This window comes from Limulus polyphemus, unplaced genomic scaffold (assembly GCF_000517525.1).
Source record: "Limulus polyphemus unplaced genomic scaffold, Limulus_polyphemus-2.1.2 Scaffold7803, whole genome shotgun sequence".
Taxonomy (NCBI): Eukaryota; Metazoa; Arthropoda; class Merostomata; order Xiphosura; family Limulidae; genus Limulus; species Limulus polyphemus.
The window spans coordinates 14,472-31,323 of NW_013673413.1; the positions used below are offsets into that span (position 1 = coordinate 14,472).

At 35.3% G+C, this 16,852-nt stretch overlaps 1 protein-coding gene across 1 annotated transcript in view; it reads right to left on the reverse strand.

The window, feature by feature from the left end:
* Positions 1-16,852, reverse strand: part of LOC106474876 (ankyrin repeat and SOCS box protein 1-like) — a 32,578-nt gene that overhangs the window by 14,465 nt on the left and 1,261 nt on the right. Inside the window, exons 2-3 of the mRNA XM_013935572.2 lie at positions 11,678-11,898; positions 2,385-2,733 (exon numbers count right to left, since the gene is read on the reverse strand). Coding sequence (XP_013791026.1) covers positions 2,385-2,733; positions 11,678-11,898 — 570 coding nt within the window. The remainder of the gene's footprint in view (positions 1-2,384; positions 2,734-11,677; positions 11,899-16,852) is intronic.

Genomic DNA, 16,852 nt, shown 5'->3' on the forward strand with positions numbered 1-16,852 from the left:
GGGTTGTTGCTACAATTAAATTTCTTGCTGAGCGGGGACTAGCTTTAGGGGACACAACGAGTGTATCGGATCACCAAACACTGGCAAATTTCTAGGGACACTAGAATTGCTAGCACAATTCAATCCTTTTTTGGCAACTCATATTGAAAAGAATGGATATAAGGGTAAAGGCTCTGTGTCCTACCTTTTATCCACAACATGTGATGAGCTGATTGAAATGCTTGGACAAAAGTTGTTAGAGAAAGTTATTTCAGAACTTAAAGAAACCAAATATTTTTCAATATCTATGGATTCAACCCCTGATATTTCACATGTGGATTGGCTGTCTTGCATTTTTTCGATATGTGCATGAGAGTGGTCCTATTGAAAGATTCATCAAATTTCTCGATTGCAGAGGTCACAGTAGTGAACAACTTGCCGAGAGTATTCTGATGTTTTTAGAAACAGAAAAAATAGATTTAGAGAACTGCAGAGGTCAATCATACGACAATGCCTCCAACATGAGTGGCAAGTATAATGGTCTTCAAGGTAAAATATGTGAGAGAAATCCAGTAGCTGACTATATTCCTTGCTTTTCTCACTCGTTGAATCTTGTCGGTCATTCAGTAGTGGATTGTATTCCGAAAGCTACTGCCTTTTTTGATTTTGTTGAAGAGTTGTACAATTTCTTCAGTGCTTCAACCCACCGGTGGGAAATACTTGTGGGTGAGCTTGGAAAGAATCTTGCAGTTGTGAAGAGACATAGTGATACTCGGTGGTCTGCTCACGCAAGTGCTATGGCCGCCCTAGATCAGGGATACGAGAAAGTAAAATCAGCATTGCTGACAATCCAGATGAAAAGTCAAACACGTGACACGAAACCAGAGGTCTTGTAAGCAAAATGGAATCTCTGGAGTATCCAGTACTTCTCAGCATTTGGGCAACAATTTTGGAGCGAATCCACCAAACCAGCTTTTGACAAAACCCAGAAATAGATCTTAATGAAGGCATGAGACTTCTGCAGTCTTTGGAGGCCTATATCTCTAAGGACCAATGACTCATTTCAGGACTTTGAGCAAGAAGGCATTGCAAAGGCTAGGACATCAGTTTACAAAGAAGAAATGCAAAGGAAGTGAAAAGTTAGTACCAGGATAACAAAATATGATGGCAAAGTACAGGCAACAGATTTTTCACCTCGCCAGAGTTTCAAGATTAATGTGTACTTACCGATCTTAGACAAATTATCAGCAGAGTTTAAAAAACGCACTGAAGCATATAGATCTGTGTCCAACCGATTTGGATTTATTTCTTGTATTTGCAATATTGACGTCGATGCATTTAAAAAGGCAGCGAATACCCTCATACAAGTTTATCCAGGCGACTTTGACTTGGCCTTTGTGGAAGAGCTCGTCCATTTTCAGAAGTACATTAAAGGACAATCCGATGATGATGTCACTGTCACTGGGATGTATCGAGCTTTGGCAAAAGATCGACTGCACAAGGTGTATCCAAATAGATACATTTGCTTTAGAATTTATCTGTCCTTAATGATCACTAACTGTTCAGGTGAGCATTCATTTTTGGCACTGAATAGGATCAAAACCTATTTGCGCTCAACAATGAGTGATGAGAAACTTAGTCATCTGGCACTCATGCACATTGAATCAGATATGCTTCGATCTGTTAACTTGCATGTTGTTATCGATACCTTTGTAAACCAAAAAACACTCAAGTTTTTTAAACTACAAATGTAAAGAAAATGAAAAATAAATGAATAAAAGGACTGTAACTGATTCATATAACTTTATGAAATTATACATGTAGTACATTATCCATAGTACAACGATATAAGTTATCTAAAATAATTTAACATCAGTTTATTCTATTCAACAAAGGGTGGAGGCAGGGGGGCAAGATCAGGGGGAGCCTTACTAAAGCTCAGCCTAGGGGCCCAGGTGGTAGTTAATCTGCCACAGAATCTCAGTTTTTATATTAAGGTATACAGACAGAAATATGCAGTGCTGATGTCAGTTTTTAAAGCCATGGGTGCAAGTCACCTGAAGTACGATGTAACTGAACAATTTATAAGCTTTTTGAACACCTCCCCTTCCTCTCGCCCCTGACATGCCATGAAATTCCATGAGAGCATTTTGTGACCTTTTCCATAGTAACTCAAATGAATAATATTTGCTTTAGCCTTGTGGCTGTCCTTTTATATAGTTATATGATTTATGTATAAGAAAAAACATTCTCCTTGAGTGCTATGTGAAAACTAAACATTATGAAATTTTAAAAATAGTGTGAAATGTACAAGTCAAGCAACTGACTTTATCACTGTACTACAAAATAACAAAATTACTACAAAAATCTAAATGTCATTATATCAGATATAAACTATATTTTACCAAGCTGTTTTTCCAAGAACAACCTTGCTCCTTCATTTTGATTTAGTTCTGTGGCAAGATACCCTCTACTGTCTCGTTGCCAAATGTTGCCTCCACATTCAGTCAACAGCTGAGCAAAAGGTTCAGGGCAATGGTGGCGAACTATTGCATGACATAAAGATAACTGTGCAATGACTGATACAGGCAGTTTTGGTTTAATTTTTTGCAAATCAGGTTCTGCTCCAGCTAGCAAAAGAGTAGCAAAGCAGGCAAAATGATGGTAAACAGCAGCAGTGTGTAGAGGTAAACCTGGTACGTAACCCAAAAGCCGATCTTCTAGTTCTGTGTCAGCACCAAATCTCAGAAGAAGCTGAAATAAACCACAAAAGTTGTACCTTTAAGGAAGTCCAAGCAACAAACACAAAAATCTGAAACTACTATTTCACATAAAATTGTCTAATGATACTGTGTAATTATAAATTGTAACATTACTAAAAATAATTAATTCTCAAACCATTAACTACAATGGTTATCCATAGTTAAAGAATATTTAGCCAATGCTTCTCTATAGATACCTAAAAATGTTTCTTAAATTTACTTAATGATTTTGTAACATAATTTAAAAATGTTGGTATATTCAAGGGATAAAAGACAAGCTTTGGAAGCTCAAATGCTAATTTGTTCTTCTACAAGTTAATTTTTTTTACCATCAGAGAAATAAATATGTTTAGAATGGTTCAGCTAATAATATGGTGTATACAGTTAGTCTCAGTTATTGTAAACTTTTATTAGACAATCACATTGTTGGGAGAGGCTACATCTAGTTTGAATTTGGGGGAAGAGTAACTGTGATGAACAGAATGGCCTTTTTCACTTTGTTTATTCAGATACAAGATAAAATATCTTCATGAAAATGTAAATTCCAGCCATATGAAGTGATGGATTCAAGGATTAAGATATAAAAGTGTGTCCCTCTCCAGGGATTTGAAAAAGTATAGGGATAAAAAGATGCTTCTGCCAACATGGCATAAATTAGAGTCATTATACATACAAAATTAAAAGTGAATCCCCACACTGTGAACACTTATCAAATCAGCAGACGATACACTTTAAAATGCAATTATATGAAACAACACACTTGGGTCCCCTTATAGCATGGATGATGGGAGCCAAGATGTGTGACCAGCTTACAGGTGGACTATTGTATAAAGGAGCCCAAGTCCAGACAACAGAGCCCAGCCCCATTGCCACTTGTTGTGCCATATGAATTATGCTAAATGATAACCTAGATACAACGTATCACTACTGTTATATATCACCAAATGAGTGACTTCTAGCAACTGTTTCTAATATTTACAGGACAAAAATGAGTGGTTTTTGCTGTTTTGGTATTTGACTGGTTAGAATAATCACCAACTGTAAATAAATAAATAAATCTGATTGGATTGTCAAAAATGCACCAAAACTGACAACTTCTACTGATATCCTAAATTGAATGCAATTAGAAACCGTACATTATCGTTTTATAAACAATGCAGTGAACAAGCACTTGTGATGTCACAATGGTCTTCCACTTTTTCTTAGAAGCATATGACTATTCTTATCTTATTTTGCTAATTCTTTGTGCTTGAATTCTTAGGTTTGTTATTGTATTTTGGACTGAACAAACCAAGTATTATAAATAGCGATGGCTTCGCTAAGTGTAGTGAGTGAGGAGCCGTCACACATGTCTTTTTTATTGAGTTCCATGATTATACATACATTCTGAGGGGGCCAATGCTGCAAGTAGGCTTACAAAATTTTTGGGAGCCAAGAGCTGTTTGCATTAAAACTGAACTATGGTATAGTGGACTACTGTATAATGGGACCAGAGTATAAATAATTTATAAAAAGCTAAAACGAATTTATATAAAAAATTAAGAAACTCTGTACTTCACGTGAATCCCATGTGAAAGTAGACATCCAATATGTGTTATGAACATTCATAATCATAGAAAGAGCTCAGCTTAACCCCCAAAGCATCATAATATTGAGAAATTGATGAATCAAGTTATGGTTCAGACTGAACACGTTTTTGTGGCAATGGGATGTAAATCACAGACCCTCAGATACATAGTTCAGACAAGCTAACCACTGGGCCACATCTGGGCCTAAATTGTCAAAAGGGCATAGAATGTTAGTCTAATAATAAGTTCTAAAGGATTTGAATATAAAAAATAAGCCCAGTTGGCTAAAATTAAGAGCCAAAGTCAAACATAAGAGTACACCCACCAACTTTATAGGTAAAGAGAAAGAAAACAGTTAAATAAATGTATCAAAAACCAACTAAACAAAAAGAGCAATTGCATGCTTTTAAAGACATCAGAAGGATTTGATGATGTTCGTAAAATCTGTTACAACTGTATTGAAAACTTGAGGAGAAATACTGTACTTCCTTAATTTAAGTCAGAAAATTCAGAAGTTAATCTTAACAACATAATAAATTACAAAATAGTCTTTACAATCTTGTCAAAGTTATTTTAATAGCTTTAAACTGTACATTACATATTCATAACTTATGTTTCATAAATAAAAACTCTCACAAGGCTATATGCATTCATATAAACCTTTTTTTTTTACTCCCACTGCAGTAAAATTAAAGTATCAGATTACAGATATGGCCATAGCTATGTTGAAGTGTGACAACTGGCTAAACTCGAGAAATTAGGATGTATAGTAAACTTTATGTATGATATAGTTTTAACCATTTATTGGAAATGTTATAGTTTGTTTGTTTAAAGTTGAGCACAAAGCTACACAATGGGCTATCTGTGCTCTGCTCACCACAGGTATGAAAACCCGATTTCTAGCGTTGCAAGTCCACAGACATGCCGCTGTGCCACCGGAGGGCAAAATATCATTGTACTTTATAAAGAGAGGTTGTTCAAAACAACTATTTTTTTTTAAATGGATCCAATGCCCCTGTAAGCTTCCAATGCTTTCTTTATCTACCTCATCCTTTTTGATGTCTGGCTATGGTACTGATACCTAACTACATGCAGAATGCCACTGTGCAGCCACAGTAAAACAGTTTTAAGGTGAAGAATCAGCATCATCGACAGTAATGGAAGGAAAGATATCAAAGGTAAAGATTTTCATCAAAGAAAATAGATGACTAGGTTCATTGTGACAGTACATATACACTAACATTACTGTACTTTAGGAAGAAAAAGTGATAAAAAGGGGTTATCAACTTTTTCATTGGATAAAGAATGAAACCCGAAAGTTAAGATCCATAAAAAGGAAGAAGATAATTAAAAGGTTTTATTAAAGGAAAAAGTTCACCAGTCTTTTTCTTCCAAACTTCACCTGAAGAAAATGCATATTAGGGCAGAAAAAATTAAGGAGAAATGCTTAGCAAACAAGCATTGTGACTACATTCAGGAAAAAAACAACCCAAAACAGGAAAAGCTTAAACTGTTTTAAATTTAGAAAAGACAGATATACATAAGAAAATAATTCATTGATTAGCCCACATAGGAATAAAATAATTAAAAAATCTGTGAATCTGAAAAGAAAAGAGCATCACACAAAAGAAATTAATCCCCATAAAAAAGAATGCAACTTGATACAAATATTAAAAATAAATGTCCCCAGTAAGTATTGCAAATTATGAGATTTCCAAATGCTCATGCGGTTATAGTGTAGGATGAACGAGTATAAGACTTAGCATTACAAGGTGGCATAGATAGAAAGTGTGAATTTCTAGTTCATGATTATCTGACAGTCGGGAGATGTCCTATGGCAAATATAGATACAGTGTATAGTATGCGAGTACGAGACTTACTATAATTACATGGTGGCAAAGACAGAAAGTATGAAGTTTTAGGTGATGATTATATGGCAGTATACCTTTCTGTCTTTTTTTGTAGGTGTGTGTCTATTACTTGAATAATTATTTGATGTAATCAATGTTATCATTTTCCTAATCTGAAAACGTGTTCCCGATAGATACCTTCGCACACAGAAATGCTATCTTCCTCACGCATCTGCTTAAGAGATTTTTATGCCACAAGCCTTGAGGTATTCCCACATAAATTCACACATTTTACATGAATTACACTGCTGCATGATGATGTCATCATATAATAAAAGCTCTCCACCAATAGGAGAGTGACACAACCTTCATGTGCAGTATCTCCCCTATGCATTGTCATAACTTCATTCTTTGAGGAACCAACACAAACAATGTGCACTGGAAATGGAGAGGATGGGCAAGAATGTGTGTGGAAGCAAGTATCTATCAGAAATACATTTTTAGATTAGGAAAATGTTAACTTCAGAGGCAATAACTTACCTCTTCACACAAAAAGGTTAAAATCCCATGTTGAAATGGTAAAGGGGCTGGCACAAGATAATACCTAGATGAGCTGTCTTCAGAAAGCACCTGAAGGGAAGCCCACTGAGTGTGACATCCAATGGCAGGAGCTCCATAGGGGCACACCTGAGGGAAACGGCATCCCATCTTAATCAGGGTGTACTCTTCGTCTGGAATGTCAGGGGGTAAGAGGCAAATGAGTTACATGTGTCACACGGATGGTTAGAATGAGAACATAACCATCTAGAGCACTTTCAAACAAAGTTGGTGAGCCAATACGTGTAGTGTTGTATGCTCATCTTGACTCTACTAAATAGACTCTGGCTGCAGGAAGAGGGCATGTGCTCACTCAATCCTACTGAACAGGAACTGGCTGCAATAGGAGGGCACAGTATCACCACTGCCTCACTTCTCACCATACTGTGCTAAGCCCAGCCAGTGAGGATTTTCTGTGGTCTACAACCCAACAGCTAGGAACTGGTAAGTAGAAAGGGTCTTCCATACTCCTCTCAAAGAAAAAGGGGGAGAAGTATCCAAATACCCATCGGACCACCAGCCAGTAATATCTTTTACTGGAGACAGTGCAATGGGTGACCACAAAACCCCATTTTTAAAAGCCAGCAAGAGTGATCCAAAGAAGTAGACAGAACACTTCTCTAGTACCAACTTTTTCAACATAGTACATGGAATAGGAATGGTTTGGATCAGATAACTGAGTAAATATGTATACCACAAGGATATGTCAAGTGATAGAGCCAGGGCAGATATTATGAGCATTTTCCTGGCTTAATGCATATTTTAGGAAATAAGCATATCCTGGGAGGCAACACCAGCCATCTGGTGGGATCCTAAGAAATGAAAAGAGGAGTTCAAAAAGAAAATGTACATACTCTTCTCAGAGATGGTGGGTTGATTGAAAACTGGTGAAAGTTGAAATCCAGCAGGAGACAAAACAGCCAGATGGTGAAGATAACAAGAAGTAAACATGTGAGGTTGTCCATATTCCAACTTGGAGGATCTCGTCCAAAGGGCAAAAATGGGAATCAAGAGAATAAGTCAGGTGATGAATCAAATGTGAAATAACCTGTGAATATTCATACAGAGTCGAATATACCCACTGGAGGAGCAAACAGACCCATTCAGTAAGGGTAGAAGCAGAGAGGTTCCAAGAAGAAGAGTGGTCTCAGCCTAAGAACAGACTATGTGGGGATCCTGCAAGTGATAAGCAACAATGAACAGCCAGAACAGGATACCAGAACTGATCTGGGTCCAAACAATCATATAGGTGAAAGACAGAAGGAAAGGAGATAGAACAGAAAGTACAGTTACTTTCCTGAATGGAAGAAATCTTAGGTAGGAAACATCAATCTGGGGAGAGAAGTGCATAACTGCAGTGGAAGAGGGTGAAAGAAGTATCAATAGCACAGACACCCAAATGATGGTGATTGCAGGCAAGGAGGAAATAAGTCAAGAGAGAAAGATGGTACAAAGTGTAAAAAGCCATTGCTCAAACACAGCACAAATGAGAGCTCGCAAAACCACAGTAGGTTCCAATTAGGTGAGGGGGGTTGGAAAAGAATGAAGGAGCAGAACAGAGTGGAGAGAACAGGGGAAGAAACACACTGTAGTAGTGGGAAAAGGGAAACACAATGGACAAAGCCACTAAATTAATAACCAGCAATGACAGAGACTAACAAAACCATAGACTAATATCTAGGTAAAAATGCAGAAAGGTGGTTCCCAGTAGGATGGCCAGGAAGAAAGAAGTGGCAGGCAGACCAATGGTAAAAGATTTGTCACTGCCATTGATAGACAAACATAGTGGAAGGGCAACAGGAAAGTGACAAAAAAGAACGCCATACAATCGGATAGTGTGGCCTGATGGGTGATGGACTGGACAAATCCACACGTGAAGATGGAAGGATGATTTCTTCAATGAAATAGGGATGTGTGAGGTTGAAGTAATAGAGGGGTCTGGATGCTAAGTGAAGAAGCAAAGGAAACCAAGGCTGAGTTGGCCAAACAGGTTCCAACAAGAGAATTGGAAAAGAAGTGTTGCATATCAAGTTGAGGACTCAAGGGGGGGGGGGGGGACAAAGAAGGGAATAGGCATATAGAAAAATGTGAGAACAGGCTTGACTAAGAGCATCAGCAGTCAAAACCAAAGGATGAGGAACAAGGGATCAAAAAAGAGGAAGCCTGCAGTTGAGAAGAGTGGGAAAGACATCTATGACAAGTGTGCCCAGAGCAAATCCAATGAAACGCTCGTGGGTGTAGAGAACACCACCATTGGTAGAATACAGACTGGCTAAGAAAGGCTGTCTGCCACCAAGTGCTTAACTCCTAGCAGTTAATAAGCAACAAAACAAACCCAATATGAGTGAGCTCAGAAGAGTAGGTTCAATGCCCTGGAATGGGTGCCTTCTGGATGGTTGGTGTAAGAAATTACTGTGGAATTGTCAGAGTGGAGCCTGACCAAGTGATCCACCAGTAGGGGAAAAATGGGAACATGCCTGAGAAACAGTCATAAGTTATGAGCAGGTTTATATGGAATGAACACTTGCCCTGCATCCAAATGCCAGAAGCCATGTTCTTATTCAGAGATTCATTTCAATCAGACAGTGAAGCATTGATGAAGAGAAAGATCTGGTTTGGAAGTTAGTATGGGAATGTCAGAAGTAGTATAGGCACAGTCCATTCACCATGAAAATTCCTTGAGGAGAGGTTTACCAATGAGGACAATAAAACTTGAGAAAGAATCTCTTGGATCTGCAAGGTTCACTGAAAGAGATGCAATTGTGGATGCCCCAAAGGCATGAGGAGTTTCAGAGAAGCCAGAGTCACCAAAAGTGAAAGAACCTCTCGTGCAGGATGAGAATGAGAAGCACATATCCTGGTGACCAGATATGACATACCTTGCTGGTGAAGAGGACAAGGCTGAACTTGGATGAGAAAAGAGAAGAAGAAAATGCCCAGAAGTACCAACATTGAGCTGGTGTAAGAAAGGAGTTAGATATCATGACAAGTCACCCCAACCGAGTAACCTTTTGTAAAAGAGAGGAGGTATGAGAAGAGGATATCATTGAAGAATGGGCTAATACATATCAATTATCCAAGAAAAGGAATGCCAGCCCTGAGCCATGAATATGGTGAGCAAAGACCCTCACAGTACAAATTAATACAAAATGGGCCAACACCATGTTGAAGGGAAGAGCAAGGGATTGGCAGATGTGAATTTGATGGATAGAAAGTGGAAAATATCTGGAAGATGAGTCAAGAGGGAGGTGTTCAACACGTGCAAAAGACCATGGATGGGGTTATAGGGAGGAGAAAATGAAATGGGAAGAGAAGTGAGGAGAGAGACAGTGGTGGAGAAATAGCAACTGACTGTTGGTAGAAATTGAGACCAACAGCAAAAGAAGGGGAAGAGATGGGTACCCATAGAGTTGGATGCGACATGATAGTTACAGATAAGAAGAGCAATGAACTACTGTCTGGTAGAGAGAGATGAGAAGAAGAAGAAGAAGAAAGCTTAGAACCTGGAATGGGAAGGTTAGTAGACTGATCTAGATGAGGAACAGGGGTAAAGGGTAAAGTTAAGAAAGAAGAAAAAACATAGGAAAAAAATGAGGACTGAAGCTGTACCATGTCAGTTCAAGTCTTCAGTGAGAAATGAGCACCACCAAATACGTCCAGGTAATGAAAAGGAACCAGACAAATACCATGTATACAAGAAGGAAGAAGGTGTGCAGTAAAGATCAACATAACCAGACCCAATGAGTCCTAACATATGGGGAACAAAGTAAGTAGAGACAGAGCAGAAAAAGTGTAACAGGATAAGATGACAGAGAGAGGGGAACAAGCTTCTATAAAAAACACCTTTGGAATATGATTAAGTGCCTCAGAGAAAAGGTGGAGGTAGGAAAGGGAATAAAGGAGGGTGGTGAGATGAAGACATGAAAACAGTGAATCAAAGAGCAAATTAGAAGGCAAGGAGCCTGATCCTCAAGCAGGCAAAGTAGATACCAAAGACAGGGAATCAAGGAAAGAAAGAATGTCTACAAGTCAGGACAGAAAAAAAAAGTTGCAAATGAGAGGTACGAGACATTTGGGTGTGAAAAAGGAGCTATTAAAGATAGAAAACAATATAAACCCTAATAACAAGCAAGGAGGAAAGACACAGTAAACCCCAAGAACTGAGATAATGGAAAAAAAAATCAGAGCTGAGGAGAAATAATTCTGGGGGATGGGATGGGAAGGAGTAGGAGGCTCAGTGAGTATGTGGTAATCTACAACACTTTGATCAATAACTGTAATGTCCCTGACATTGAACAAACCTCTAGAAGCCATAGTAGAAATAAGGCCTGTGTGTGTGTGTAATAATGTCACTTACACAGGATTAAGTATAAGTTATTGTCAGTTAAGAACTGATGACAAAAAATTAAAGCTTCTGAAACAAAAGCCAAAGAAAATCAAAATCAAAATTTTTGTTAACAAATACAAATATCAACAAACTGAACTCATATGAGAAATTTTGAACACGTCTGTCCAATGCAATGCTGAGGAAAATAATGGAGTTATCACAAGTGCATAGAAGTAATTACTGTGTATGGAGATCGTAATGCTCTCCTATTAGTGGAGGGGTTTTGTCACTTGGTGACATCATCATGCACAAGCACAGTTCACATAAAACACATGAATTTAAGTGGGAGTTACATTAAGGCTAGTGGCATGCAAACCTCATATGTAGACATACAAGGAAGATAGCATTTCTAGGTGAAGAGGTTAGTTATCATATGGGAATTTTTCTTTTGCATTCTTAATCAGGGTGTATATAAGTTACTTATAGGAAAAACTTAACAAAATTCAAAGATAAATGCACCAAAAGTAAAAACATAAGGAAGGGGGGGGAACTTGTACCAACATATTTTATTCCTGACTAGATATTTTCACAAACCTTAACACCATCAAGAAATCCATCTTGTGCAGCAATATACAATGGAGTACATCTATTTCCAGCATCACCATTAGGATCTGCTCCAGCTTCCAAGAGAACTTGTGCACACTTCAGATGTTTTCTTTTAATAGCAACAAAAAGTGGTGTTTGGGCTTTAATGTCAGCTAGGTCTACATTAGCACCATGTTGTAGAAGATATTGAAGACAAACAAGATGACCACCTAAAACGTACAACAATTTGCAATAAAATATTTTGTACAGTGTAATATCAGTGCAACATAAGTACTATTGTGAGGGGATAAAAATAATTAAAAACAGCAGCTTGTCAAAGCTAGATTTCAAAAACAAAAATTTGTGTTTCCAATAAACTACATGCCCACAAATTTAGAATTCACAGAATTAATTTCTAGCAACAAATAATTCATAACTTCTCATAAGTACAGGCAAGGTGATAAAATACATAATTTTTTTTTGTAATGATTTGACAAACTTGTTTGTGAAAACAAACAGAAAATTATTAAAGAACTGTTAGTAATATAAAGTTCAATATATTATTAAGTATCTCAAGGTGAAGAGATTACATGAACACTTGTTTGGATAATCATTCTATTCTGGGCATATTTTTAACAAATGGTAAAAATGCTAATGACTTCTATATATATAAGTGGCTGAGTGTAAACATATGCATATTTAATGGATAAAATTAAACTGCTATTAACATTAAATGCAAAATGTTTGAATGCTAATACAATCTGTTGACACGTATTTTATCCGTTTGGTCAGAAAACAGGGAATATAAACAGAAGAATGCAAACCATACAACATCAAAGAGTTACAAGCTGTTAACATCTTGTGCTGAATCTATTAAAAAAAAAGAATTAAAGTAGAACACTAGAAAGACTATGATTTTAGTTTATGATTACAATTGATAAGAACTGGGAGAGAAAGCAAACATTAATTTAGGTTATTGAATTTTATATATATATATAAATAATTAATACAAGTTCTCATCTTAATTATACATGCTTTCTGCAAACACTGGTCACATTATACAATAATTTTCTTTACTGACATATATATATCATGAAGAATAAATCTAATGCACAAGTGGTAAACATCACCTATTAGTTATCAAATTTATTACAACCATAAACTTTAGACATACATATGAAGATTGCAGTTTGATGTAAAATATTTCACATTTTCTACTTCTGACTTTCGCTTCTTGTTTAAGCGGGTGATGTATAAGAGTTTTTCTTAGAAGGATTCTGTGAATTACTGGCAGGTGCATTCAACATACATAGTTCCTAGTATGCTGAATGTAATGTACACCACTTATAACATTAGTCCAATTAGACTGAAATCCACTAATAACAACTTTTTACTTCCTCCCACCCACCCAACCTCCAATCCATTTAAATTATTTCCTATTTCAACTAATGCAATTTTTGAAAATGTTTATGCAACATTTGTTTGTAATATATAAATGTAATTACCAATTTCTTTACAACAGTACCAGGAAATTAACTTCTTTCTATTATACCACTGCTTTATTACCTGTGGTTCCCCATGTAGGCTACTAAATACATAGGTTCTAAGGTATCATCTATATCACTTTGACTTTTCCATCTTTAGCAACATTCAAAGCTGATTTACTGTCAGCTTTATGCTGTATGAGACTTCACTTAAAGATCAGAATATTTCACATTTTCTACTTCTGACTTTCACTTCCTGTTTAAGCAGGTGATGTTTAAGAGTTTTTCTCAGAAGAATTCCGAGAATTACTGACAGGTGCATTCAACATACATAGTTCCTAGTATGCTGAATGTAATGTAGTCTTTCAGTAACAGTTACACACTAGAATGAAAGAATCTTTCATTCAAAATATTATTAAGGTCTCTACCATTCCTCCATTTTTTAATTTTATTTACCAAGAGATAAAAAGGGAGCATTTGGACAATTTAGACTATACAACTTTGTATTACAACTACTTATATAAACCTCTTTTCTAATACTTAACACTGATCTTTAAAATACTCATCCAATCTTCTTTTAAACTCCTTCAATATTGTAATTTCTATCAAACTTAAAAGTAAGCTCAGTATTTCCATCAATCAGTAAATACTAGTCATAGGTGGTTTCAAAAGCTAGTTGACCAGCAGAGACAGAAGCCATTGGTCAGTCTGACTAGCTGTAAAACCTTTGTGAGTGGCTGCTATTTTAGGAGCACTTATATCAAGTCAATCTTAATTTTAAAAAAAATTATTAAAACTTTTTCAACTTTCATTTTTCTTATGCACTTTTTGATGCACCTGATCTCCAATATATCTATTTATTAATTCCCTAACATCAAAAATAACTATTGCAGTTTCCAATGAATTAAAAACCAAACTCTACATACATTCAAAATCCAGAAATTAAATCTCCTATCTTCTTGATTTGCTGAGATGTCAATAAATTTGTCAAACCAACCAGAGAAACCCGCCCTTTCCTCTGACTTTTGAGATTATTTACTAACCAAACTTACACAGCTGGTGGATATGTTTATAGCCAATAGAAAATGCAGATTCTCCTCTCTATAAACATACCAAGTTGTTGTTTAGCTGTCACACTATAAGCTATTCATGAGAAATGCTTGGCATATGATCAATATATTATGGTGCTCTGATTGCTAAAGGAATTTTTAACCTATTTACAGTTTACTTAGAAAGGTAACTAAATTACAGTAGTTTTGGGATATTCTATTTTAGTGAATGATGTATATTTTTGTATTCTAAAATACATATTTGAAAGCTATATGAATTCTTTTTTTTAGACACTCAAATTTGTGAGACTCAATGAGGTTAATAGAAAAGGATCAAAAATTTTCACTCAAGTGCAAAAGAGCTTGAGTATGCAGTAAGTACTACAAATGGTTGTTTTGTGCATATATATTGTATTTACTGTTATATATATATTTCTAATAAAACTAATTGAAATATAAAAGTTAGAAAATTCTTAGCTTAGCCTAAAATATATTCAGTAAAATAAACCATCTAAATTTTCAGGAGTTTGAGTGCTCTGTGAAACATTACAGCAAGCAATCAAATAGCTCTACAAAATAATAACTAATGGGCTCCTGCTGTGATTTATTGCTTTTAACACAAGAAATACTGCTTCAGTGGGCAAAAAATACAGTATGAAAACCATAAAATTAAAAGGATACAAAGATGTGAACAAACTTTTGATACATACTTAGGAGGTTCTAGGGGTTATTTATGCAAATTAAATACGAAAACTGTAAGGTGAAAAGAAGTATTTTTATTCTTAATATGAAAATCACCTTTTACTCAGAATGACCCAGTAAAGGCTTTTGAAATTCACTGAAAAATCTTTAGTAAAAAACTTAATCAAATAATTTGATTTTTTTGTGTATAACAAATTTGTAATGTTTACTAAAAGCTTGGCAACTTTTGTGTGGATTTATCAACTTCAAAACTCTTAAAAAACCTCTATCATTTACCCCAAGCTCTTTTCTCCAGTAAGCATGTCAAAAGATTTTACCCGATTCCCATATTTCCTTCACACCTGGAATCATTGTAATGGCTATCCAACAACAACTCATCACACGTTCTTAAATAAGATAATCAAAATTAAATACAAAATTCCAAATGATGTTTATCAGCAACTAATAAAATGCACTGATGACTTCCTTTCACTTGTACTTGATATATGTATTTTTGAATATTCAACCTAAAATTAAATATTTTTTACTCATTCGTTATTCCTTTTATCGTTTAGTTCCAGTATGATATTTTTAGCTATATGAAAGTGTTAACTCACCTTCTAGCCAGAGCACATAGAATTTGAGTATGGTTTTATTGTGAAACTAACATAATCTTCTAGCAGTGACATACCAATGTTATTGTTGTGAAAAAGTATGTAAATTAGCTATGATATGTAACTTTGTGATCTAACCACTAAATAAAAACCCTTCCTTTGTCTCCATTGCCCCCACCCCTCCTCAATAAGTAAGAAAAGTGGAGGACACAAGATAAGGTAAAAGGTGATATTATAGAGATAATTACATCTTTTGACTTGCAGTCAATATGCTTATATACATACATTCTAAGATTCTACTAGCTTTACTATAAGCAACACAGCATTGCTTCAATGGCTAACTTGAAGTGACTTATCCACCACCATGCCAAGTTCCTTTTCTTCAGTCACACTATTGAGTTGTTACTAAACATGTGATCCAAATCATAATAACCCAAAGGCACTACTTCACACTCACTGTGATAAAATCTCATACACCAATTATTTGTCCAATTTATCATTTAATAGTCATTCTGAACAACCTCACATACCTAGAACTACTTGCAAGTTTAATAACAATAAAAAACTTCATTAATTTTACTAATTATTCCTTATGAATGTTATTCATAAGAATAAGAAAAAATAAAGGTTCAAGTTAAGTTTGATTACATTTTAAAGAAGAAATAAAATTAAGAATATACAAATTAGCAAGCTGATAGAAGACAATTTATATTAGACAACTGACATCACCTTTAAATTAATGCAAAAAAAGAATGTATATATATATATATATATTTGTAATCTAACTTAAATACACCCATTTAATACCATATATGTAATATATACTTATTCAAAAAAGTATTAACCAAATTCAATACTCAGAACAAACTAATGTATTAGAAAAACTATACTGCAAATTTTTAAATCTTAAGTGAAAAATGTTAATGTTGAAGAACAAGCGCATCTTGATTCTAAAGTTCCAAAGTTTTAAAACTATTAATAGTACCCAATTATTATAATAATATTAATATTCACAATGAATCTAAGTTTCAAATGGACAGCAACTACCTGTTGTAGAAACCTACAAATGTAGAGGACAACGTTTCGAAAGTCTTCCGTCTTAAACCTGAAGACGAAAGGCAGAAGACTTTCGAAATGTCGTCCTTTACATTTGTAGGTTTCTACAACAGGCAGTTGCTGTCCATTTGAAACTTAGATTCATTGTGAATATTAATATTATTATAATAATTGGGTACTATTAATAGTTTTAAAACTTTGGAACTTTAGAATCAAGATGCGCTTGTTCTTCAACATTAACATTTTTCACTTAAGATTTAAAAATTTGCAGTATAGTTTTTCTAATACATTAGTTTGTTC